A 27,993-nucleotide genomic window follows, 5' to 3' on the forward strand; every position below is an offset into this window, starting at 1 on the left:
CAGTGGCAAAACTCCACCGCTAAACTGCTTCCTTACAAAAACACACTTGGCCTATCTCCCTATCTGGACCTCAAACGATCACATCAAGTACCACTGACACGTCTGCGCCTTGGAGCAACTCGGCTCACCCATGCTCACTTTTTTACGGGACAACAGCCTGCTCACTGCCCCTCCTGTGACCAAAGATGGACTACTGCCCATCTACTACTGGAATGCCCTGTGCTGCAGCAGCCAAGACAGCCCCTGGACCAATACTGCAAAGAGATGAACTGGCCTTTCACACTGACAACCCTACTAAGAGATGATTTTCCAGCTGAGAAACTAGTTACCTTTCTGTCAAAGACAGACATCATCGACAAGCTCTAAGGAACAATACCACAAGCTCTGACCAAAGCACCAGATGCCCAAGAAGGCTGGTGCTAAAAATTCAACGAGAAATTCAACTTCGTCGGGTGGATGGGTGCGCAGCCGTAGACCAGCAAATTAACGCTCAAATCAGCCCTGGAGTCAACATCAACCATCTAAATGCTATAGATATTGTCATCCTGGCAGGCTGGCACCTAAGCAGCTGTAGTCAATTGACCTATCTCACCACACGAACTTTAAACCAACACTGCTTCAGCACACAAGCTGCTACTCTACATAGTTAACGGTCAATCGTCAATACGTTGTTCTCCAATGCTTTATAGCCCATACCATCACTTCTTACACATGATGTTATCCTAAGTGTCCGCTGACCACACTGCATTGTTGCAAATGTGAACTGTACCAAACGGTAATGCGTCATCACCTTACTTAATCCGCAAGAGTGACAAGACGTTAACCCCGCGTCACTGTTTCCCTGCCTTACTATCCCCCAGCATCTTCTTCCCCCCACACTTACCCCGACTCTCCACCATTATCGCATGACTAACTGGAGGCTTTTCTAGCAGACCTTTTATGCTTATCCAAATAAGGTTAGGTTAAGTTAGGTTAGTTTACAACTAATATAGATCATCTCTCCATAGCGTAATGCAGTCAAGTGAGCAGAAACTAAGAAAAGCCGTCCGCTGTCCGGCAGTCAGTGAAAAAAAGCGGGGAGACGGGGTATGCATGGAGGTAGAGTTATGCCGGGGGAAAACAGCTGCGATGAACGGACGGGCTGGAGTGCTGGCTGTGTATCAACAGCGGTATGGCGTAGGGAGTTGCTTACCGAAAATCGTGATTAGGTTAGACGGCATGGGATAGAGCTGTTGGACGGTTTTCAGTACGGCGTAGAGCGATTGTATTGGTAGCTTACTTCTCATTAGCTCGCTGGTTAATTTCCATAAAGGGGATTTGTACTATTGGCTTTTAACATATAATCCCTTAGTCTACTCTGACCTTTAGCAGGCTTACGCACGGAAAGGAGGATGAAAGATATGCTGGTCTTGGGCAATCCCGGCAATGCTGGCCTCTGGCATGCATCCCAGGTGGATAGCTAGAGGTCAGCATAGCTCAAGTCCACAGTGCGATTCATATACCTTCCCTAGCGGAACGCAGCCGGACATCTTCACGGCTTTCAACACATACATAGCGCCCACCAAAACAGCGCCGTTCAGTCACAGGCACTGCTTCACAGCTAAGGAGCACAACTGGCTGGAGCGCAACAGGGCCAGGCCCTACCGCAACTGCGCAACAGCTACCTACTCCTAACGTAACCTAACCTGCGCCGCCTGTTGCAGTAGGGTCTGTTGCGCTCCAGCCAGTTGTGCTCTGGCGCTGTGAAGCAGTGGCTGTGTTGTGCAAAGCAGATTTACTGTTAGCCGGATTTACCCACAGCTCATTCAGCCTCATTGATCTGAGCCTCTGAGGCTATCGGGCAGGCTACGTTCCTACCGTCCTACGTATAGATATTGCATGCTGATGGTTGGCGACTTGGCGTTGGGCCCAGGGCTGCAGGGCCTGTTTACGAGTTGATTTTTTTTACCCACAGCTGCTCTCCCACTTCGTCCCGGTCCACCTGTGAACTCTACAGACTCTACTGACTACCGCCGGTTTGGGGACATGTGACCTGTCCCCAAACCGGCAGTAGTCAGTAGTCACTACTTCACTCACTAGTCATTCATGGTTGAGTGGTCAGTTGTTAATGTTACGGTAGTAGCTAGTCTAGCTCTAGCCGCCGCCTGCGGTGCCTAGTGCCTAGTGCCTACCAGTAGTACCGTAGTGACTGATGGGAGCCAAGATTCGTAGGGTGATGACGCAATGTACCTAATCATCATGTATGAGACTGAGAGAACAGAAGATGAATAGACTGCAATTAGAGTTAGCTTTTCAAATTTCAGTTCATTAATCAGCATGAGTGACTGGTGATTGAAATTTGAAAGTGATAAGATATATGCTTGGAGAATGTGTGGATGTTGAGACTGAGAGTTAACAGTCCTGAGGCTGAAACTGGCGCTGTGCCAGGGCCATTTTGTTTTTGGAAAATAGAGCAGAACGCAGTAGCCACGACCCACCTGTCAGGCTGTCACCTGTAAAATGTGAATGAGATTATAAGAGTTTGAAACAAAAATGTCTGTGCTTGGTGCTTCCTGTTGTATTCACCCTTTTCATGAATCATGCCATTGCCTAATTTTTTTCTTCTAAAATAGTTTTAAGAAGAGTGACACATTTTGCCCATAATTTTCTTGAATTGCCTGTAAAATAGTACCTAGTTTTTGACCTTTGCCTTCTGCCTGCAAATTTTGGAAAATTTGTTAATATATAATTATTTGCATATGGTACAAAGTACAAACTACAAGCTAGTAAGGACAACATAATCTCTCTGAAACTGAACTAGATTTTTGAGCTGTGATTTTATGAATTTGCAAGCCATGATTCCATTTCCTTGATCTGTGAAAAGTGAATACCATATCCAGGCCATGAAAAGCCATTTATATGCTGCCAACTCATTGCAAAGTTCAGTGCACATGTCATCCTAATAATTAGAGCTGCAATATTTCAGAAAATATTGACATTTCCAAGCTAGGATACTAAGCTGAAGGCTAGATTTGAATTTTTTGTCAAAATCTTCTGGCTGACCGAAGTGACATTGTTTTAGCTTACTTCATTGTCTGCCAATTTGGAATAATGGGCAATGGGCAGATTTTTTCAAAAACTGCAGGTAGAAAAGATTATTTCTTTTATGATTTTTGAGAATCATTGGCAACTAATTTCGTTTTTCATACTTTCTATTGAAAAAGCCTTCAAGAAGGTAGGCAAGAGCCATAGGAATGGATTAAATTATCCATGAGCAAGGACATTTTTTGTCTCCTTGATGAGTGGTGTCTGACTTTCTGTGTAAATTATAATAAAGTAAATGTTCCTGAAATATGTAGAAAAGCACCTACCTATGTGTTAATTTTATTCTTACCTGCCTTAAATTCAGCTTTTGGTTTCCTTGCAGTGGCCTGCCCTGATCAAATATGGGATTGTGTACCATGTTGTATCGCTCCTCATTCCAGTTAATTTCCCGAAATTTGCATACTGGAATATGTTGCTCTGGAAGAAAGTCCAGGAGAGGTAAGGTTTATGTAAGAAAAACTACTATAATGTTCTTTTAGAGATTATAAAGTACGGTATTCTACAATGTATATATTGCAATAAAATATAAATACAATGGCCAGATGGAAAATTCTTGTACTTTATAGAGTGAACTTAAGAACATTTAGAATCATTTCATCCAGTGTAGGTACCAAACATTCATGACCTCAGAGAAAAGTTTTGGCTGAAAGTTAAATTTTTACAGTTTCATTATGCATCAGGCAACTTACCATTAAGAATGGTGTAGCAAGTGAGCTATTCAGTTCTAAATTATTTTCTTTAGCTGTGAAATTAAAAAATTTCTTGAACATTTTAAAGATTATTTATTTCTCTTTTATGTTTATAATTCACATTATGCATTATGAAAAACATAATTTCATGCTTCTGTTGAACCTTGTTTTCCTTCCAAACAATGGGAAAATTTTCCATTTGATTGATAATTTCCATTGTCTGCAGAGTTTGTCGAGTCCTTTCTGTGTTTTATTTAGATGTAATAAAACCATATAAATGGGCCATGTTATTTTGTATGTTTCTGATTACTTGTCCAGACATAGCAGCCACTCTGAATAACATGAAAATCATCCTCAATCTTTGTCAGGTCTCATAAATCCACAATGGACGCTAAAAGGAGATTAAATTCTTCACTAATTGCGTATATTAGCCTGAACTTTCAGAGCTTTGTGGCAGTGTATGCAATGTATGTAAGAATACAATGTTGATGATTAAACTCTATATGTTCAGATACTGGTTTGATGTGGTGCATTAACTTTCCAGGTCCTGCATACCAGGAAGGCAGAGTAGCTGTGTCTGACATGCATGAAGACCCCTTTACCGAAGAAGACTTGCTTAACCTGCGTAGACCTGAGATGATGCCCATAATTGACCCAAGTCTGGAGGAAGCTCAGCAGAGTATTTCACGCGTCACTAGGTGAGACTCTTAACATTAAATTATGCACCATTCAAGAATACTAACTCAATTCTACTTGAAAATTTTTATTCATGCAGAAAAAAATTTATATTTGTCAAAGTTTGTTTGTGTGATGAAGCCTGACTATATAAATACAGTGGGGGGAAATAAATATTCGTACACTTGAAAAATCGTATTTTAATGTATGTAAGTACACAAACTGAACAGGAGAAGTGATTTATTCCCCTCAGGGGGGACTTCTGACGTGTGTCTGTGCTCGTCAGAAGTCCTATGGGATCTCGCGCTCCTAGGGGGATTGTTCCTGAGCGCCCCACCGCTGAGCTCGCGGTGTCTGACTGCAGATCTCAGTTGTGGGGTTAAGTTATTATGTAGGTAGGATTCCTTACATTTCCCTTCTCTGTCTCTCTCGTGCGGGTGGCCGACGTCCCGTGTAAGCGACCTCTTGTTCGAGTGTCTTCGTTTCTGTTGCTTTTCACCTGTCCCTCCTTGTCACTTCGTCTCTTTGTGAGATGCTAACGCTGCTTCCTTCGAGCCAGCTTCAGCGGGCTGGACAATTGAGACCTTCCGCCCCTTGTGGGTGATGATTAACTTGAGATTTTGAATAATTGAGACCTTCCGCCTCTTTGGTGATGTTATATTTGACCTTCGGTGCGAAATAGCTTGATAGCTGAAGCGCTAGCAAACCATTATACTACTACTACTTCTCCTGTTCAGTTTGTGTACTTACATACATTAAAATACGATTTTTCAAGTGTACGAATATTTATTTCCCCCCACTGTATATGTGGAGGCTGTTTCTGCTATGGTACCACTATCTGTAGGGATATTGCCAGAACCTGAAGCTTCATTCTCAGTACAAGAATAGTACCTATTTGAATTGAGGAAATGGAAGAAAGGATTGGAGCAAAAATTGAAATTTGATTCTGCAATTGTTACGTACAGGCATATAAGCTTAATTTATGTGATTCAAAAACATTATCTCCATATTTTGAATCCAGAGTAGAAGAGGAGTATCTATATATAATAATATAATATGGGTTTGATTGATTCTTTATTAAATAGAAATCACAAGCCTTATTATCATTAACAAAATTTGGGTTTACAAAAATAACAGGAATGTGATTTTAAAATTTTGAAGAACTATCAAGCCTGGGCAATGCCAGGTCAACTTGCTAGTTTAGTTTATAAGAAAGTTGAAGGCTGTTAGATTATTTCTCTGGAAGACTACCGTAGTAGGTACCCTTCATTTCTGCCTTCATACTTGCATTTTATGTTTTAAAAACAAATCTACTCTTTTGTATGCAACAATTACCCTATGTACAATTATATTTTTCCATATTTGTGTGCAGAGAAACTGAAGCACAAAGACATTATCAGCTAACCAAGATGACAGAACGTAAATATTTAAGGAACATGTACAAAATCAAACCTGGAGAAAAATATTCTCTTAAGAAGCATATTAAATTTTCAGTTAAGAATAATGAAGATCAAAGCAACATTGTTATGCGCTCTAAGATTTTGGCCTGCAGCAAGGATCTGCTCAAACAACCGAAGGCTCCAGACATACTTTTGAAAAAGGACAAAATATCACCTCTTGTTAAAATGTTTGTTGATAGTGCTGGGTCAAATTCTTCTGCTCTAGAACTCAATGCCAAAGCTTTTAAACCTCATTATTCTAATGTAGCTAAGTTTAGTCACCCACTCACACCTAATGAAGCTTATCATAAACCACAATCTTCGGGACCTGAGGACCAAACTGTCAACCAAGCCTCCCAAAATCTCGGCTCTTTTACCAACCAGAAAACAGAAACTGCTGTAAATGACAGAGATTTTGCGGATGTTGAGGGCAGTTTGTTATTATGGTCAATGCGCGTGCAAATGAAACATCTTCATGAATCAGACCCTGATCATTGGGCTCCTCATATTCTTTCATACGTCTTCTGTATCTCGGAGCAACAGGTCAAGGTGAGTGACATGCTACTCTGCTCTCACTGTTTATATTTATCAGTTTTTCTCGGGAAAAAGTTGATGAATGATCTTCTGTACATATACTGGGTATCAAATCACTTCTTTTTTTTTAAAGCAAACAAATTCAAGTTCGTCTATTGCTCATATTACCTTCTTTTATCTCATACTAAACCTTGTCCGTGCATTAAATATTACCCTTTTGATTATTTTCATTCAAATCATATGAATGTTAGTGATTTCCGCCATTCTGGTCATCTCAATTTGAATCTCCGTTGTACTGGATGAGAAAGTTGCTTTATAGTCGTGTAATCGGGATCTGTGTGTAAGTCTTTGCCTACTTACTGTAGGTCTCGTTACATACTAAGTCTTTCACGAATAGCGTTGACAAGCCTAGAATCTATCAATATTCCTAGTGTTGGAATCATTTAATACCTACCTTTTGTTCTTGCCGGATAAAAACATGTTGTTCTCGTACAGGCGGTGCTGAAGTCGCGATGGTCGCCCAGAGACGCGGCGCATACCGCCGCGTACGACAGCCGCGTGCTGCGCAACTGGGAGCAACTCGCGAAGGGCGGCGGCAACCGCGTGTTCAGTATTGCCCTCCTCAAGAAAGCCATCAAGCAGAGGTGTGGTTTGTAATTTTTTGTATCCTCCGTTTATGCATTTTCCATTCAAAATAGATCCTATCTTCAAAACTTTGCCTTGTGAGTCTTATCACATTCAAATTCTTGTATCGACAATACAGTTCGAAACTAGAATGGCAATGCAGAAAAATTTTCGCATAGGTACCGTACATCCCACAAAATTTAATGAGAACGCAGGTTTGAGGATTACTTCAACCACTTCTTCTGAATTTTCAAAACATAACGACAGTATTGTTTGTCAGGCTGAAAGAAAGTACGAAAGGCGCGAGTGGATTGCCTGCCGTGTCTGAAGCTGCACCTGGTAATCTCGACCACTTGATTTTTGAGCACCCACCTGAAGCTCGTCTCCAAGGTATATCTATAATACCTACATGTAAATATTTTTGGCTGGGTTTCCTAGCCTACAATCAATCCTTTCCTCGTGGATTTTCCAGGATTTCCTCTTTTATTTCGTACTTATGGAGAAAACTATGCTCATCAAGTAGAAGAGCTTTAGTCTAAACCTTTTCTGTAGTCAAGTCATGTATTAGAATTATCTGGATTCAATTTGTTCGGGCATGTATCCGGGCATAACTTCTACCGGGCCGCGTTCTACCACTAAAATATCCAAAACATTTAAGGTAGTTTTCATCGAAATTTATCATGTTTTCAACAAATTAAAAAAATATGTAAATTACGAGCAGAGGAATTCGAAGAGGCCTCCTCTCTGCTGCTGAAGTGCAGACAGCTTGGCCTCACCTGTCTTGAGTCATTGAATCTTTAACTTATAAAAAAAACAGCTTCTTCCTGCACATTCATTAATATTTTTTCTGCCTCAAGTTTAGTACACCGTGTGGCATGACAGGGGAAGTGTCTATGAAGTGACACAGTGACAGGGAAAGTGTCATACACTCATGAAAGTGTATGCACTAGTGCCAGTTGAAACTGCGGAAGTTAGTTGCCTTCCCAAGTAATTAGTAACAAACACGTCGGCCTCACGCTATCTTATGCATATACAGATACTAAGCCCTTAGGCATATAGTTTTCCCTGGTAAAGATCAATAAGCTTGCTAGAAGGTTCTGATTTTATCCAAGAGTTCTTTGTTTCCAACGTTCTCATTACTTAATTACCCTACTATAATGGATATTTCACAAACTCCAAAGAGTTCTTTCTTTCACTCAGGCCTGTTAAAAGAACTAAATTGTTGCATTGTCAACAGCAGCGAACAACGAATAAGTTCATTGTCCTGGTGTGATCGTCCATGTTATGGTTATGTGCCGTCAACTCGGGTGACTTCGGCCACCACTACAACAGAAACAAATGGCAGCAAAACAAAATAATAAACGTTGGCTAATGTCACCCCAGTCACTTTGGCCAACGTTTATTATTTTGTTTCTGTTGTAGTGGTGGCCGAAGTCACCCCAGTTGACGGTACATACTACGTTAAAATCAAAAACAGATAACTCGAAATGCAATGGACAGCCAATCTAGTTATTTGAGGTCATCACTCGCTCGTGGTCTTGGTTGCTCATTGATGCTCATCACGCGAGCCTCGTTTTCAAGCACTTTTTGCTTCAGTTCTCGGCGCGATATCAAACTTTTATAAATGATAAACCGTTAACTATCTTGATAGTTTCAATTCACCGACTGATGAGGGTTTCATTCTCAGACTATTTTTTTCGGAATGGGTCTATAATATGAACGATTCTATTAACTACGTACTATTTTAAAGACCAACCGCTATTTAATGGTCACAACTAGTGAACCTAAAAGGATAATTTATTACTGTAAATGGTATAAAACTATTATGCGCGCAAATTTGCAATGTGAATTGCTTTTCTAAAATTTCAGAGTTAAGTGTAATCTAACAAACAGTTAAGTTCAACCTATGTTTTCCCCTCAGGTGTAAGCCCAAAATTCGGATCCTCCGCACAGCACAAGTCCGTGAGGGCCCGCGAGCAAATGGTCAACATTGTGCGCGACTACAAACACGATCTCCTGATGCTGCAAGCGCCCAACCAAACTGTGGTTAACGAAAGTGAAAATACTTCAATGCGAAATGATCGAAGATTTAAAAGTGATGAAATTCTCATCGATGCCTCGGCTGCCGAAAATTACGAATCCAGCAAACCAAAGTCGCCTGATGGACCTATGTTGAAAGTGCATTACAAGATGCGAAGAAAAGAAAGCCAAAAAAATAATAAATTGATTACCTTTGAAGAGTTTTTGACGAAAAAGAAAAAATATAATTGATTAATCAAACAAAGTGATTTGCTTTTTTTATGAACCCTATTGACAGAATAGAGAGACCGTGAGACGATCTCTTACGACAGGACATATGAATGAATTAAAAGCTGAACATTTATCTTTAAATTTCATTCTAAACTCCATAATTGACAAGAAGACGTCGATCCGTGGTGATGTGAAGTGATGGCACCCAATTTGAAGGATAGGTCTTAGTAGATCACTCATATGAAAGATTTGTTTTGAGTTCGTGCGACGAACAGTTGTGCGATGTTTGGGGTTCTTGCGATTCCGAAACTTACTGCTAAGAAAAAAATCTTGCGCTTTAGTAAAATCTATTCATTTTAGTAAAGTAACTAATTTTTTCGACGGAAGGGTTGGTGGTCTCTTTGCGCACTTATTTGATCGAACACTAAGAAATAAGACCACTGTAGATTCGCTCTTCACGGAGATTTCTATATTAATTTACACTCGGAAATCACTTATTCTCAAAGAATACCTGTCTCGCTAGTTACCAATATTAAGCCGTAAAAATTATTCATAACTTGAGATGTAAATTTAAATTGTTAGCGAAGCCCAAGGCTTGGACACTTTGATATTTGATTTCAATACATCGCAGCTTCAAGTGAAAATTACATGTTTTTTACAGGCCCAGGTTACTGGGAGCATTTAAATGGATATAATAAAAAACGTACAAAAAATACCCATCTTTATGGTGACTACTTCAAAAGTGAATAAAATTTTGTCCCAAGTCCAATAATTGAATAATTCCGTAGATGCTAAAAATCTATATTCTGGTCTCCCCGTATACAGGCAAAATAAAATATAGGAATCACAAACTCGTTTAGTGATGAAAGGCGACTACCAGGTACATCATTCAACTACACTACAAAGGCAAGTGTAAACTTTACCTTAAAAAAATGAGATAACTTATCAAAGGCTTTAGCCTCGACTACTCTGACCCACAAGTCAGAACATAAAAATTAAAAAATTCCAACCCAAGGACATAAAACGCTGTAGTCGATTCAATAAATTTCAAAGATGAAAAGCGCCAGCGTTTAACAATAACACGGGCTTTGTGCCAGCTTCATCGATAAGAATTTAATTCAAACTAGGCCGTTTTCATAGATATTCTCGTATCGTTATATTACTACTCCACTTTTTTTAGTTGGTTAGAAGCCTCGTTTCAATCGATCTAAAAATTAAATCAAACTACAGACAGTCGTAGTCAAGGAAATACTAGAGGTAATACTTAATTAATTTTTTTCCTCCAAAGCCTCCTGGTTTCCAGGCGAGTCTCCAGAAGCAACTGGGTCAGCTAAGGCTCCATCAACGGTGCCAACGTCAGCGGTATCGTCCTCTGCGGCAGTAGCATCATCCCTGGCGTCAGAGATTTCATCCCTGGCATCAGTGGTATCATCCGCGGCGTCAGTGGCATCATTCTCGACGTCAGTGGTATCATCCCCGGCGTCAGTGGTATCATCCCTGGCGTCAGTGGTATCATCCCCGGCGTCAGCGGCAGCATCATCGTCGTCGACGTCAGCAGCATCATCCCCGACGTCAGCGGGATCGCATTCGCCAGAGAACAATTTGGTTTCATCTGTCAAGTCCTTCAAAGACGCCTTCTCATTGTCCTGAAAGAAATTTTCTGTTAGAATAATCTAATCATTGGAAACCTTCGTGGAATAATAACAAGGAAAATCCACGGTAAAAACTTTCTTTATGATTAAACGTAACATACTTAAAGATATACGTTTAATTTCAACGTAGTCGTGCAGAGCCCAGCCAACAAGGGTTTGAAATTCAATTCTTAACGTTTTTCAAGGTGTCGTGCAGTCATAAATCAACAGCTGCCTAATTTCAATAGAGAAATAATGTAGGTAATCCTTCACGTATCATTGCTCAGAATTGCACGAATTTCGTTGCTCAATTCACAATAATAGACCTATAGTACTCGAAATAAATGGAGTGATTGCACGGCCATGTATGCAAGTCCTTCATATTCCAGACGTTGAAAGTTATTTACAACATATTAACTACTTCTTCTCCCAAGATAAAGGTGCGAGAATGAACGTTATGCAGCAGCAGATTTGACATTAATAAGAAACAAGTTTAATTATATTGATGTCAATTCCTCTATCAAGTCTTCACAGTAATAATAATTCTTCGCCAAAAGCAATGATTCTTCGCAACTTTAATCATCAACTTCCGGTGGCAGGCTTGAATCAGACAAGTACACCCACATTTAAACATACACAAGAATATATTCATCAGTAAAACAAAATAGTCTGAAGTATCAAGGCACCTGATCAGCTTTAGTGTCGGAAGGCTTATCAGACGTAGCTGCTGAAGACTTGCTCTCAGTGCGCTTTGGTAGTTGTTGAGCACACGCTGCAGTCGGGACACTTATTTTGACATCATCTTTTACATTGATTTTGCTCTTTGGATGCTCCAATTCTTTAACCTGAGCATCTTTGCAAGGGGTTTTACTAGACTCTTTGTCTTCTTGCTCTTTACTTGAAATTTTAGAGAGCTCCTTGTCATCGCGGATTCTCTTGGTTGTTCTCTTTGTGAGGTCTTTGTCTTGCTGTACGTCATTGTCAAGGCTTTTTAGACATTCGTCTTTACCTTCCACGTGCTTCTTTGAACTTTGTGCTTCATCTTTTTCTTCTTTAGTTGGACTCTTCGAAAGTTTTTCGTCATCAGGCATTTTGCAAGGACTCTGAGGAAGCTTAACATCATCTTTAGACTCTGTGGCATCACATGAGTTTTGTTCGTCATCTTTAGACTCGTCAGAAGTCTCTTCGTCTCGTTGTTCAGGAGCGTCCTCAGTCCCAGCACACGACGATCTCGCCTCCTCATCCACTTCCATGCTGTCGTCAGCAGATGACTCGCAAGTCACCTCGTCAAGCGCTTTGACAATAGCACTAAGACGCGGACTGGTTGACGACTCTCTAGACCCTACATCAGACGTCTTTAGTTTCTTGTAGCGATTCTCGGTTTGTTGATCCTCCTTCCGCTTTCGCCACATCACTGAGTTTATGGACACGCCGTAGCCCTCTGGCTCCCTTTCACTGCCGCTACCTGCAAAGTCGATATTGCATTTAATTCGCTAACAAAAATTATTGACTTCAACAACACCAGAAATCTCATGTTTTTTCGTGTACTCACAGTCAAATAGTCGAACTTTAGAACTTCAAAGACAGAAAAGAATAAGAAGGTGAGGTTAGACCTTCCGGTCTATCAAGAAGATATTTATTTTCAAGTGTGAAGTAATAATATCATGTACTCGTATTAATGACAGTGTTAGGGACCTTGCAACAAAATAGTTACGCAATTGAAGCCCAACAATTTTAAAAGACTTTTCTTCCATCAGTGCACTCACAATCGACGATAGGTACGCCGGCTATACGGCTTTAAAAATTTGTGCATGTACTTCAGAATCATTTTCCTCCTCAATTAAAATAAGCTTCCAATTCAACTTGCTGAAGATACCTTGATATTCGCGTCTAATTCCCTCAGGATCTCGAGTTTTTCCTTCAATGAAAAAACAAGACGACTACAGCAAATAATTTCTCGAAGAAGTACCCACATATTGAGCTAAGTTTCTACATAGGTATCCAGAACGACAATATTTGATGGCTGTAAGACGCTGAACGCGCTTTGATGGCTGAACGCGCATCATGGGATAGAAGACAAAGTTTGCACGTGCATCATGGGATAGAAGACAAAGTTTGTACGCGCATCATGGGATAGAAGACAAAGTTTGTACGCGCATCATGGGATAGAAGACAAAGTTTGTATGCGCATCATGGGATAGAAGACAAAGTTTGCACGCACCTGGCTTACCCTTAACCTCGTCGTCCATGTCTTCTATCTGCTCGTCATCCAAGTCTTGCTTAAGACACTCGTCGTCGAATGTTTCCTCCTCGTCATCCTCCATAGAATTCGCATCGTCGTGCAGTGCACGCTTCCTGGTGCCCACATCTTCTTCGTCTTTGGTCGAATCTGCACAAACGGTACATTTACTAAACAACATCTGCGCCATTATCTAATGAAAATGAGAATGAATAATTATTTTAAAATTGTCCAAAATTAAGAATAATGTACCGTATGCCTATTCTTAATCTTCATCACGTTTTTTTTATTTAAATTTAGATTACCCAATCGTGATACGGATTACATATGAAATATATACTGATTTAACAAAATATACATGAATACTGGTTTGAAATGGACCACATTTCTTTAAACTAAGATTTCTTGCCAAGCCATCCTAGGACTTAGTAAACAAAATCCTAATAAAAGAAAGGTGAGATATTCTTCAAAATACTTGAGTTGAGAAATTTCTAGCTTTGAATACAAGAATCACGAGAAGTAAATTATGAAATCTAATCAAATATTGAAGAAGAGTTAGAAGATACTAATTATTAGGAAGAAACTACATCTGTCAGATGACTTCGAGACTAATGTCCCCCAACACACGAGTTAAACACGCGCAATTCTGCGTACGAGAAGAATATAAACTGTGTAAGCTAATAAGTTCAACCACATTTTTTATCAATTCATGCACTCACAGACATACGCACTTGTTAACTGTATTGATTCCTCTTCATAAAAGTTATATTTAATGCAATGGTATGCATACAAATACAAGCCAAAATGATGAGGAAATTTAAAGTAGCAATAGACTTCATTAGGAAATCTGAATACATTTGATGAGAAATTCAACGATTCTTTCAGGCATTGCACAATATTAATCGAATTATTGTTCACTAACTAATCTTTAAATAACTATACTCCTGAGGTAGTTGCAGTGTTGCAATTATCTATGCATTGCATACATAGCGTCCTAGGTTACTGAAAGTAAGACACTCAAGGATGCAAAATTTCTAGATTTTCTACAAAATTGTTCAGTAAACAGTCTACAATGCACATATCCATCTACCAATCATACTATTCATTGACAAGTTGTCAATTAATAATATCGGGCGATCAATAAACAAAGAATCAACAAAAAATAGGTTTACATTTACCCAAGCATAAAATTTTCACTATACGCTAATAGCAACTCACTAAAAATAATTCTATATAATATTTTTACTCACTGTAACATTTTCAAATATCTGACTTGAAGTTACATGTCATGGCATAATTAAAACCACCCATAACATTAAATTTTGCCTTGGTCGAGGGTTTCCAGACTTTAGAACCACGACTGGTCTTAACCATACGTTTCGTGATTGGTAGTTGGGAATAGTTGGATCTTATCGTATCCGTTCACACTGTCAAGGCAACTATTTTTTAAAGTCAAATTAATTTGCAAGCTGAACAGTACAACAAAATAAAATATAGGTGCAAAATATGAAAAATTTTGTTGCAAAACTAATATATGCTCACTTTCACCGCTCTCAAACTGGGATTTCGTTCAGACATGGTTTGATCGATCCTGTAGCGTTCAGTGAACTAGAACTATACAGGAACTGGTGGACCAGACTCTTATCTTCGTGTTCTCTCAACCTTTGGACTTATCAGGGTAACTCAAGTAGCCAGGTTATTAGATGCGAGAAGCATCAACAAAGGTTAAGGTTTCCGTAGATGAAAGACCTACTGCTGCTGGCTCTCGTTTCGTCTTCTAGATAGGAATACCGTAGTATTAATAACGCAATTTATCCCTGGATATGTTTACAAGAAAGCTAATGCATGCAAAATTATAGTCTGTAAATGGAGAGAAGTAAGATAGAAATGCGAGTTAAAAGGCATTATTTCCCAACATATATTCTTTGCTTTTGATTAGTTAAATACAAGAAACAAATGCCATTTAAATAGTTGATAAAAAAAGATACACAGGTAGAACAAACTAGAGTCCATTTTATCGCATAAATATCTATATCCAGTGTTTGTATTCGATTAGTTTGGCCCAATAAATTAAGTACGGATTTGACTGTTCACAAAGAAATGAACTAACCTTCCAGCATTTCGAGACTATTTCTAAACGCAATGATGTCATGAGCACTGAGCTTAGGTCGCATGGGCCGCTCTAGTTCCTCAGGAGCTTTCTCAATGATTATGTTTAAGTGAGTTACTCTTTCAATGTCAGGAGAAGTTTCGGTTTTCGTTCTTGAATGTTTTCCCTTCTCGCGAGAACATTTAACTTTATGACGACGTTGCTTTGAAGAACGAGGGCCTGTTACAAATAAGGCAAAAAAATTCGCCAGTAGGAAAAAAATGAAAAATTTATCAACGAAACCAAGTCCAAGGAATGATAATGGATATAAGTATATTAGCGTTTCACATATTCCAGATAGCTAACATTTTAGTCAAGATTAATTTCACAACTTGACACTAAAAATATCTGTCAGCCCTGACAAAACAATTCGTAACAAAAATCAAGTTCAGGTAGAATTGCAGAAACTATTGAATTCTGAGTTTAATGCAAACACAGTTAATTTTTAATCTGGTTAACTCTGTAGAAATTAATTCCTTTTTATTAAGTCTCATAGCCAGACTTGCCGAATAATTACACAAGAATACCAGTCTACATTTAGAATAAATATTGCTGTTTTGAACTAAAAAATCACATTGGTTACAAGGATGAAGACTGACCATGGTGATCAGGACATATGCAATAATAATGAAGGCAACTGACGATTTTCAGCTGACGCGATAGTATGGGTAGGTACCTAGTTAATATTGGGCAATCATCAAAAAAATTAAAAATGATATTAAGACACGGCTCAGATCACTCGTTAGTTTACAAACAAAAAGATTATTAACAAAGGAAATTCCTTCTAGATAGCAAATACGGCACTATTGATAGCTTTGAAATTTGAATGGTACGGTATCAAGACAGAATAAAGACCATGAAAAAAATTATATGTTAAACCAATATTACTTTGGAATTTGTCCAAGTGATGAGGTAGAGGTGGTCTGTGCGGCCTGAAACTGTTGGACATCTGCAGGCCATTGAAAAGCGTCAGCCGCTGCTGGGGGTTTGAACAGTCTTCAGATCTGTAATCGTTTAATGGTCTTTAGGTAAGCAATAGTATAATGGTGTTTACATCTGTAAAAGTATAAGTCTTCATTTCTCCATTCCAAAATAATCTAGAAATATGCTTAAATATTGGCTAGCTTAGGAAATGAAAATTAGTAAAATTTATGTTCACAATGCTGAGTTGCAAAGAAACAATAAAGCATGAAATTCAAAGCATCAAAATGAACATTCAACATCCAAAATAGTTTCAGCCAGTAAATCATCCTAGAGCTGTGACAATTTTTCAAAAGATAAACGTTTTAAATTATTTTTTTTTCTAAGTAATTTATTTACATTCCACAAATGCTGAATAATTTCAGTTTCAAATAATCAACATAAGTTTGCTACATACAGGGCAGGAAACAAAGAGATCTCGAAAAATTTAATTCTAAAGTTTGCATGAAAACTAACAGTCTGCCGATGGTGGAGACAACGAGAATGTTCTTCTCAAGGCCTCGCAGGAGTTTGTCGGTCCGTCTGTAGTGGCGTCCAGGGTCTGTGAGTATCTCACACAAACGCTGGATTGTAAATGGTGCTCTGAGGAGAAATTTAACAAATCAAGTCAGGATTTTCTGTCCATAAAATATTTTCATTGTCTAAATAAATGAGTATTTCAAGTCTAATAATATCTCTTCAGAGCATAAAAAGGGGAGCTGTAGAATTGTTTCAACAATTTTCTGTGATGAATAAATGTATAGGTACCGGTATATTTCAACACGGGTGGTTAATGGCCAGAGAATTCATTAATTTAAATTTTCAGGGTCGAACAATATTCTTCGGATGACATTAGTTGATCAAAATGCAGGTTCAAGGGAGTAATATCAATTTATTAACGACGTTTCGAATGTAACAACATTCATTTTCAAGTTACAGGAAGCATTGAATACAGAAATTTTGATGGAAATAAGTACATGATACAAGTAAATAGGATACAACAACAGCCGTTTATCCTGCCACCTGAGACAAGCTCGCAACAAGACCAGGTCTCGAAGCATCACAATCAAGCAACTTCATCTCAAGATCCGCGATGAAATCAATTGGTCCCGTGACACTCTCGACAACTTCAATCTCAACAAGACTGTTATTTGCACTGTGCTGGAGGAACCCACCAGCATCGTCATCTTGTGGTGGCCCGACATAATCCGACCGACGATAGCTGAAGCCCTTTTCTTTGGATTGGACTCTATCTATCATCTCATAACAACCTGATTTTCTAAGCTTTGAGATTGTTTTGGAATTATTTTCACGGTTCCAAATTTTCTTGTTGTATCCTATTTACTTGTATCATGTACTTATTTCCATCAAAATTTCTGTATTCAATGCTTCCTGTAACTTGAAAATGAATGTTGTTACATTCGAAACGTCGTTAATAAATTGATATTACTCCCTTGAACCTGCATTTTGATCAACTAATGTCATCCGAAGAATATTGTTCGTCCCTGAAAATTTAAATTAATGAATTCTCTGGCCATTAACCACCCGTGTTGAAACAAGCTTATTCTGCCTGCTGATACTAACTTCTAAACTTATGTACCGGTATATGTAGATGGCTTGAAATCTTAGTTTGAAACATGTGACAAGGATTCAACCATACAAATAAATATTAAATCTGAGGTTTAAATTGATACCAGAACTTTTTCTAACTGGAATAGTTTATAAATTATAAAGCAAGCTAATTTTTGAACAGCAAATGATTTTACTGACACTGAAGTCAGTAAAATCAATCAATATATTTACTGAATCTACATATCCATTTTTTAAATAATTCAACAAAAATAACTGAGAATAAAATCAGTTATATTGCTTTACATAAAATTTATACACATAAATGAAATAAATGAAAATAAAAATGATAGATTTGCAACTTTTTGAAGCATTTTAAGAATCTCACCCTGTGAAGGAATCAAAATGCTGGAGTAACTTCTCTTTAGCAGGCAAGTAATTGAATGGAGGTAAGTTTTGGCTGTCAATGTCTTCTATGCCGAACTTCACATAGAAGCTTGTTAGTATCTGGAATACAAATAACATTTATTGAAATAGCAGCTGTATGAATGAGCACTCGGTATACACAATTATAAAAAGAGAGAAAAATCAAAGGCAAATTTAGATAGGTATGAATTAAATTCAGTAAATTAACTCTTACTTAAAACTTTTACTTGCGTATAAACTAAAAATAGATGAGGAGAAAGCATTCTAACAGTGAGGATCAATTAATTCAAATTGTTCAGCATTCCTTCAGTTTACCTAAATTTATGGTTTCTTTGTTTGTGACCTAATCAGTTGACATCTTTTATTGCCTTTTCTTACATAAATAAAATAAATTTCATAAAAATAATTATAATTTATTTATATTTAATAATTATAATAATTTTATCTAACATAATGTCTTGTTACAACTAGAAATTATCCATATTTGGTTACCCTGAATTGGGCTTTGTACTGTTTGCTTGTCATTTCATAATGATTTTGAAGTCAAATTAAAGGTTATTAGCATTTGGAGACCTGCACCCTTACCGAGTCAATCTTGTGGTGGATGAAATTTTTTACTTTTTTCCATGGCAGTAGAGGGTCACCAGTCCTGGCAATACTTTGGAGGTATTTGTCAAGGTAAGTATGTGCAGCCTGTCGAGAACCTGTCTGTTCCATACTCTCACCTCCATCACTTTCTTCTCCTTCCTTCAGTATCTTATCAAACTCTGCACATAATCGAACAATATTAATAATTCAGATGCAATCATAGTTACACACATAGGAATTCTCTAGTGAACTCATAGCTAAACTTGGACTTAGCACTCAGAAACAAAATACAGTTTTAAAGAAATTTATAAATATAAGGCTGTCATTAAATCAATGCAAGGTTTCCAAATTCACATGGTGTGTTTCAATGATTGTCATACATATGTATAGGTATAATTATACATATATGGTCTAAAAATTTTAATTTCATAATTGCTAATACAACTTTTTCTATATATTTATCATTTGCATAGGCAACAGTGAAGAAAATCTATATACATTGTCTACATAAGGCTATGCAGTACCGTATGCTATGATATGAAGCACAAAATTTATACGGTACAGGTAAATACAGTACTTACTTTCTAATTCCAGTGCCAATCTTTCTAGATCAATAGTATCAGGGTCAATATTTTCTGGCATTTCTGAGCTCATAATTAGAAAGGCTGAAAGAAATAAATGATTAGTAGAAATTTTATCAAGTCATTAATGATCATCACACATAATGAAACTATCTTCTGCTATTGAGAAGATATCTTATCTTAAAAAATATCTTACAAGGGCCTTGAGCAGCATTATAAAAGAAGATACACAATATCTCAGACCATTTAGGAAAACCTTGCTGATTGAATATGGCCTTTTCCAAAGAATTAAAAAGGTTAAACTTCAATAATTTAACATTGACGCTCCAAAGACTCAAATTCTGCATAACTTGTGCTGGCAACCACGACATTGCAACCACGGTTAGGTTAGGTTTCTTTGCCGATTTTGCATATTTTTGCCTGATTTTTTTTGACGAATTAGAGCCTCGGGGAAAAAAATCGGTTTTCCGATGCCAACTGCCAAAAGCGGATTTCAGATTCTTTATCTACGCCCCAAAAAACATAAAAAAACACCTTTTTTGGATGCACTTAATCTAATGTATTACCAAAGCCACAACCCACCACAACTACAGGCTAGAGATTTCCCATAAATTTTGGAACAGCAAGATTACTGCTACAGAGCAAGTGTGTAAAACATCTACCTCTGGAGTCACAACAAGAGCTTTCTTGCTATTTCCAAAACCGCAAGATTTCCAGAACCAGAATCCAGATGAACTGCCTCCTATCTAATTGTTGACAAAAGTGCACAATCGGGCCATGAGATTCCAATTGTGTTACAAATTTGTCACAATGGAGCCACAAATAGTGGCAAAGCAGAGAGTTTTTTAGACTCTCATTCAAGATCATTTTTGAGTCCTATATGTAGACCAGTAAAGTATCCTGGATACCAGCATTATCATACTTGAAATTGTTGAGAAATTGGTTTAAATCTTGAGTAGGGTAAACGAGGTATATTCCGACATTGTGGGTAATTCCGTCACCTCGCTAGTTTTTCCTTTATATTAAGCTTTGTTTTAGTTCCATGCGTTTGTTGATGGTTGAAATGGTGACGTCATACATTTGTGCATCGAACTAATGCCAAAACACTAGGTCTTGGCCATCTAGCAGGAACATATTGAGATCCAAAGAGAGACAATGCACACTACCCAGTGAGATCATCGAAAAAAGTGTCAAATTTGACAGTTGACCTTGCTCTAACATATAGTGAATACCGGTACCGTAAAATGGGGTAACTTGACCACTTTTTTTTTATAAATGATGCCATTTTTTTACTAGCTGAATTAAACTTGAATTGAAACATGCAAAATACAGGTCTATACTCTAGCTTCACTCACCATAAATTGCTGGGTCCTGCCTCTCATAGTCTTTATGTAATTTCAAAAAAAGTGATGGTCTTTGTTACCCCAGCTCTTGGGGTAACTTAGACCGGGTGGTAAAATCAATTATATTTTTTGGTAAAATAACTCCAAATAACTCCAGGTTTTGGGGCATTGTAGTTAGAACTCTTCTAGTTACATATGCAAATGAAAAACTTGAGGAAAGTGTCATAGTTTGCAAATGGGGGGGCGCCGCCCCATAATGAGGAAAATGTGACTACCTAATGGCAGCCCTGATGGGGTAATATTGACTGGCTTGGAAATTAAGTTAAAATTACCATATATAAGACTCTGTAGAGTCTGAAACATAAAGAAAAAACATAAAAAGAGTGTCAAACATAAAGTATGTTATATATGGTAATTTTATATTACCTTCCAAGCCGGTCTATGTTACCCCATCAGGGCTGACATTAGGTGGTCTAAGTTACCCCATTTGGGGGGGGGAGCCCCTCATTTGCAAACTGTGACACTTTCCTAAAATTTGTCATTTGCATATGTAACTAGAAGAGTTCTACTACAATGCATCAAAACCTGGAGTTATTTAACCAATAAATAAAAAAATTGGAGGGGGTACTAACAGAGTGGCTCCATAGAACACCGGTCTCGCAAACCCAGGAACCCGCCCTCCAATCACCAGGTTGACGAATTTGGTAAGGGAGGTCAGTAACCTCATGCCCGCCTCACCCGGCTTACGCGAAATCAGGGCCACCAGATGACCCGGGCGGAGCCCGTCCGGACCACCCGCTGAACCCGGCTTGAAGGAAGCAATGGCTTGAAGCCGTGGAATGGAAGCAAGCCGTGTTGTATCCCAATACAGCTCACACAGCGAACGGAATTCGAACATGTGGATGTCGGCATTACGCATCAGTTCAATTTGAAGCGCTGACGCAATGCGACTCACCACGTGTCGAATATTGCCACACACAGTGACCGAATATATGGATTTGGTAGGTTTCCATTCTAAAGGCTTTTTAATAAATATGGCAACATTTTGTGACGTTTCATCGTTGCTGACGCGTAGTCCGGTGTTTTGTGAGTCACGTGAAGCCAACAGAAGTTACGTAACGCATACAGTTCTTTTTATAGTTTTTCATTTCTCGATGTGTCCTTAATGTGTCGGAATATACCGCGTTTACCCTAAATGAGAAAATTAAAAATGAACTGATTCTAAAAAAGCTCTGGTTTGCCACTATGGCCACAATATATCAGAAGCAAGTAGGAAAATTCCAATCCTTCAGTACAGGGTGATTTACAAAAACTACATCATTTGAAAGCTCATTAAAAAAACTAGTAAAGATATAATTACAAATTTACAATATAAATTTTATTGAAAATGCATTGCTTAAATTTTTTATACCATCAGCTTCACCCCTGTCACTTTGGCCAACATTTATTATTATTATTATTTTTTTTTTTGCTGCCATTTGTTTCTGTTGTGCCTTGGCAAGTTGGCCTTGGGGCTTGGGCTTGTGGTGGTGGCAGAAGTCATCCCTAGTAGGCTTGTGGGCTGTGGCCCATGGCATGGCCAAAGTCACACCAGTGTGGAATTCTGTATAGGTAATATATTCTCATGTCAATATAAGAAAACGTATCGAAATACCAACCCTACCACCGCGTTGCACCACCTTCCACTGCAATGAAAATTGACAAACTGAGCTCATTTGAAAATCGCGCGTGGTTTGAAATCCAATCCCGTGTTGCCAACGACTAATCAAGTTAACTAGTTGTTTATCTGTAGGCTATCGGACACATTTTTGCAATGAATACGTTCTAAAATAAAAAAAAACACATCCAGCTTCATAAAAAATTCTCACGATTGGACAACACCCACAAAGTTTTCGATTTCACCCAAAATTATGAGATAAACTTTGACTCTTTCACTTCGCACATTCACATGGTGTTTTCTGTTTACTTCTCACAAGACGGTGTCACACACTTGTTTTGGTTGTGTCTAGTTTGATTTCACAATAAATAGACTTGATTCACATTCCATTCTGAGATTTAAATGATTGAAAGTTTTTTTAAATTATAAAAACCTATTTATACGTTCCAGATTTGAATTTGTTGCCCTATTATGTTGAATTTATCTTGATAAATTCACTTCAAATTCTGAATGATTTCGTCTGCCATCCCGCGTTTTTGAACGTTTTGTGTCTTTTAGAAAATTTTTGTTGTTTAATATGGGAAACTATTTCATTATAGAAAACATAGAGCATGTATGGTATAGTGCATTAATAATACAATTTAATTCAATAAAGATTAATTTTTATTTTAAAAAATATAATCTGATTTTTAATTCAACATTTTTCTAATAGAATTTAATTCTACAGCATGTACCATCTAGTGTATTAAATAATAAATATTGATTTAGTAAAATTTAATTTTATTTAATTTTTTAATTTAATTTAATTCTACAGCTTCAACCGGTAAAAATGAGCATCATAGGAATCAAAGTAAAACTGTCATTCATACATCACAAATTGAATGACATTGGATGGATTTGATAGGTATTTTATTAATCCTGTTTATATATAAGAAAGGAAATGACGCTTCTATTTCAGAATGATAATGGAAATGTTTCTACTATTTCAGAAACTTTTCTTGAATACACTTCCAAAAACTAAAGTTCTGTAATCAATGGAGTCTTTGAAATGACAAAATCATTCAATTTAAAATTTTTAGCTATATGAGTAAGATCGTCATTTGTCAATATGAGGAGCATTAATTTGTCATTACTGAGGAGCTGTAAGAATAAATTCATTGTTTTTTATGTAAAAGGATGTTTTTCAATTAAAAGAAATGCAATAATTGATTTTTGGAAATACGATGTTAAAATTAACAATCCGTATTAGAATTCAAAGTCGTTTTCATTCCTTTGATCAGAAGTTTTCGTTCGTTTGATCAGAAGTTTTCGTTCGTTTGATCAGAAGTTTTTGTTCGTTTGATCAGAAGTTTTCGTTCGTTTGATCAGAAACAGAAAAAGTTTTCGTTCGTTTGATCAGAAACAACATAATTATTCATTCTCTTGCATCAAGTATACAAACGATTAGTTAATTCGTAATTCCTATACAACCGTATACGAATTGAGTATACGATTGATCATCCCGCTAGATCACCGTTAGCGGGAAAGAAGCAATTCAATTCAGTATTACTTTAGCTCACGTGATATGAAGTTCGGCTCGTCTGAACTCTGAATTGCAAGTTTAGTGTGCACTGTGCATGATGAAAAACTCTGCCTAATGATTACTTAATGAAGATTAGTTCATTGCGGTCAACTTAAGAGACAAATTTTCAACTAACATACTTTTTATAAGTCTAATTTTAATTGTTGAGTGAAAGGTGCATACTGGCAACTTCCAAGTGATTAGGTACTTTATAGATACCTACTGAGCAAGTTAGCGTACGTGTTTCAAGCCTTTAAGAAGTTCATTTTTTGCCTCAAATAACGATGTTGGATCGAAAAAGTGGTCTTGGTGGATTGAAATAATATATGAACCTTCGAAATTAGAATTCCATCCTGAGTCACACCTCACACCATGCTAGTATGGAATATATCTACTTGGCGAGCCGCGACTGAATTTTTCGAGCCGTGGTTTTATGGATTTGCCAGCCGTGATTCCATTTCTACGAGCCGTGATTCTATTTCACCGAGCCATGAATTCCATATCTCGGCCATGAAAAGCCATTTACGAGGTGCGAATGCGAATTTATTTACAAAGTTTATGCACGTGTTACCCCAAATCTCTAATTTTACCCTTAAACAGTCAAACGGCAACAATAAAATTTGTCTCTACTGTAAGTTCAGCACGTGTTAATATACAGTCTGACCGCTTTGACATGACCGCAACTATGCGCGATCTTCAACAAACGTTTTGTTTATTTGTTTACATTACGATGTTTATGTTTTTTCTGCAAGATATTTTTGGCTGAAACGGTAAAGCAATGCGGATTGCGGAAGTTGAAAATTTTATGAAATGACATGTTTGCAAAGTGCAAACCGCGATTTTTTAATCAAACAAAAATTTATGACATTCGAGCCGCGAGATTTCATACCTACTGAAATTATATGATATTAGAGCCGCGAGATTTCATACCTACTGAAATTATATGATATTAGAGCCGCGATATTTCAGACAAAAATAGGACTTTTCCAGACTAGACACCATGTGAGGATGTGACCACTACCACTTGACACAGACAGTAACTTAGTTTTAAAGATGACATTTGATTGGGCAAATGCCAGTCACAGCCCAGCTACACAGGAGCCAGGTGACCAGGTCCACAGTTAGCCACTTAGCCCCCCTTGACCCTTGTCAATGCTGACAATGCATTCAGTTGCTAGCCTAGTTGATTATCAATGGCTGGATGTTGACATGTTGTTGATGGCTTGGCTGCCCTTGGCAGTTGGCACATGTTGCACTTCAAATTAGGAATGGTCCTTCACTCCATCTCCTTCACCTTCACTCCTTCAGGGTCCTATAGTACATAACAATACATTTCCAATCATCAGAAACCCGATGTGAAGGTTTCTACGGAAGTAACGGAACTGTCAACTGAGTTCAGTACAGAAATGAGAGAATTCTCCTTGAGTAGCAATTATGGAAAGGCCATTATTGCATTAAAGAAGTACAGCTCAACAGCAAACGCAATTGGCCATCGCACACCTAGGAGGCTAGGGGCCTAGGCCTCTGGCCTACATACTTTCTACGCATAACAAAAGCAATTTGCATACATTCCTGTCATTTCATTATCCATATGACATGCTTCTAGAAATTATAGGTAGTGTCCATTCCCAACATTGTTACTCGAGTCGGCATTTGCCATTGCATGTGTGATTTGAAATTAAAAATGTGTAGCGGCATTATTTCCCAATATATTTAGCCTAGGTAACATTTTTCAATTCCAGCATGAAAAAAGTTAGGTACCGCATTGGCAAACAAATAAAATTTTGTTGCAGAGCAAAACGCAGGATAATAAAAAAATCTATCAAGTCTCTCTTCCGTAAATTTAACCTAGGTAGTTAGTTGACGACTTGATGTGCGACACGTCTCGGACAAATTTGAGACGTTGTAGCCACAACATAGTTCACACTACGACTAGGCTACAAGACCAAACGCTTTGATCTTCGCTAAGGTAAGGTTGAGCGAGTTATGTAAGGGCTATGTGCAGCCAGAAGATGCATTGTGAACATGAGGAGCAGTGATCTTCGCATAAAAATTGTAAAACAGCGAATATTTTTTATTGTATAATTTTATCAAATAATCCGATAAAACTATATCCAATGTCAATAATATTAATTATTAGTAAATGTGCAATATCACTCGATTGCGTACTTTTCTATTTCAAGAATCCAAAAAGAATTTCACAGAACTCGAAAGTCGCCGAGTCTCACGGGCTACGGCGCTAAACTCGGGCCTATTCCAGAGATATGTCAGTTTCAATGAAGATTTGAATAATTTACTTGGCTTCAATGAAGATATGAATAATTTACTTGACGTTCTTTCACTTTTATAAACAAAAAGATCAAAGCAGCTGTTAGAAAATGGCTCAGAAATAATATGTATAGTATTTTAGTACAGCAGTGTCAGCGCTACTCAGGTCGATAGACCTGTCGCCGATCCTAGACATTTCAGAATATTCACAGCTTGTTGCGGGCTCGAACAAGCAACTCATTGCTCTAATTTTGCGTTGCTTAACCTCTCGCCGATTTGAACGAAACCGTCGCATGAAGCTAGGAACGAACCCATAGCTCGCTGCTGCAAACATGGTACTCTGGACTAGTACCACTGGATCTACTACACGAGTTTACTACACATTCTATAAATGGTAGAAAATAATTTCTCAATCTTGACGTGTCTTGCCCTTGCTTCTTAGTAACCTTCCAAGATCTTCAATTGGTGCTTGAATGTGAGCTATCTACTCACGGGTGATTCGAGCATTCTGGGGTTTGCGTGACCACAACATAACGTATAGGTTATTTATTTCGCACATCTGTTGAAAGAAGTCCTTATCACAAATAGATTCACTCACCACGGCAATATTCGACCGCCCGCGCTGCCACATCCTCAAAACTTTCCAAGACGAGCTTTGCACGAACTATGCGTAAACTAATTGCTCTTATGACGTATTATTAATGTTTGCCACCAGTTCTAGTTCTCTTATAATTGTAAAACTGCCATACTTCTGTTCACTCTTCGGCGTTCGTGTTCGTAAGGATGAAACTCTTGTAATACAAAGTTTGCAGTTTTTTTGTTGATGAGCTTTAATTAAAAATAGAATAGAATAGAAGTGTCGGCATTGAAGAAATAGGCCCATGGCCTGTTGCCGATTCTTGAACTTTTCGTGACTTGATTCACAAGGGATCCGGCCTCTGGAACCCGATCTTTCCATAACTGACGATTGATTGAGATAGCTGCTGGACTTATTGCCTGGTGTCAGGCCGTGATGTCATCAGCGACTATTACGTCACCTTCTGTGACGTCACTATTCGCGGGTCACCGCGTATATAAGCTCGGTGAGCCGACTGCCAGTCAGTCTTAGGTCAGTCATAGGCGAGTCTTAGGCAGACAGCCTTCAGCTGCAGTCATGCAGTTAACTCAAGACTCCGGCACTCAGCCAACACGCAGTGTCGTATACTCCATCTCCAAAATTACTGCACATACTATGCTTTGATCCTGTAACTTTTATCTAGTGGGAACGACTTCAATATGAGTGCCGATAGAGGAGACAGCAATTTAATTAATTGTACTAACAACGTACTGATAGAAACATTGGTTCTCTTACAATCATATTCGATGAGGAATCAGAGTTTATCCTGAATAATTCTCATCATTTTGTGCTGATTCATTTCCTTTTCAGCACTAACTATAATTAAATAAAGATGTTACTTCTTTTTTAATCTGATTAGTAGAAGGTACCGAAAATAATTTGCATATCATAGTATTGTGAATAGAATTTCATATGTTTTCTTATGTACCTGGGTTTCGCGATTGCAAGCCATCTTGCTGAATCATGATCTAATAAAATGACTGAAATAGCCATTTACATATAAAGTAACATAACGTAAAATAATTTGCGAAATAATCCAACGCCGCTCAGAGTAAACCTAAGAATAGGCTATTGCATGGTTCTCTAAAAATAAAAATCAATGAAAATGTA

General features: G+C 37.9%; 2 protein-coding genes and 1 long non-coding RNA gene across 5 annotated transcripts; 2 read left to right on the top strand and 1 right to left on the bottom strand.

The window, feature by feature from the left end:
• The first annotated feature begins 2,286 nt into the window (after positions 1-2,286).
• Positions 2,287-10,010, top strand: LOC108669788. The gene is made up of 6 exons (XM_018157199.2): positions 2,287-3,522; positions 4,318-4,471; positions 5,821-6,436; positions 6,917-7,065; positions 7,326-7,435; positions 8,967-10,010. Exons 1-6 carry the CDS (start codon positions 3,426-3,428, stop codon positions 9,314-9,316), a joined length of 1,476 nt encoding a protein of 491 aa, XP_018012688.1. The 5' UTR covers positions 2,287-3,425; the 3' UTR covers positions 9,317-10,010.
• LOC108669787 (serine/threonine-protein phosphatase 4 regulatory subunit 2-B) lies at positions 10,004-19,553 on the bottom strand. 3 transcript variants are annotated; one of them, XM_018157197.2, is made up of 9 exons: positions 19,439-19,553; positions 18,855-19,036; positions 18,232-18,350; positions 16,752-16,877; positions 16,203-16,318; positions 15,276-15,494; positions 13,157-13,315; positions 11,613-12,391; positions 10,004-10,941 (listed from the first exon to the last, which is right to left on the bottom strand). In XM_018157197.2, exons 1-9 carry the CDS (start codon positions 19,509-19,511, stop codon positions 10,564-10,566), a joined length of 2,151 nt encoding a protein of 716 aa, XP_018012686.1. In that variant the 5' UTR covers positions 19,512-19,553; the 3' UTR covers positions 10,004-10,563. The 3 variants fall into 3 exon arrangements, with proteins under 3 accessions (XP_018012686.1, XP_018012685.1, XP_018012687.1); XM_018157196.2 differs by having other exon boundaries at positions 13,148-13,315; positions 19,439-19,552; XM_018157198.2 differs by lacking the exon at positions 15,276-15,494 and having other exon boundaries at positions 13,148-13,315; positions 19,439-19,552.
• On the top strand, positions 11,781-27,974 carry LOC108669791. Its single transcript, XR_001930681.2, has 3 exons — positions 11,781-11,790; positions 17,153-17,155; positions 27,527-27,974. It is a non-coding gene; the product is annotated as an uncharacterized LOC108669791 (long non-coding RNA).
• Positions 27,975-27,993: the final 19 nt, after the last annotated feature.

The sequence above is a fragment of the Hyalella azteca genome, unplaced genomic scaffold, assembly GCF_000764305.2.
Source record: "Hyalella azteca isolate HAZT.00-mixed unplaced genomic scaffold, Hazt_2.0.2 contig16150, whole genome shotgun sequence".
Lineage (NCBI taxonomy): Eukaryota > Metazoa > Arthropoda > Malacostraca > Amphipoda > Hyalellidae > Hyalella > Hyalella azteca.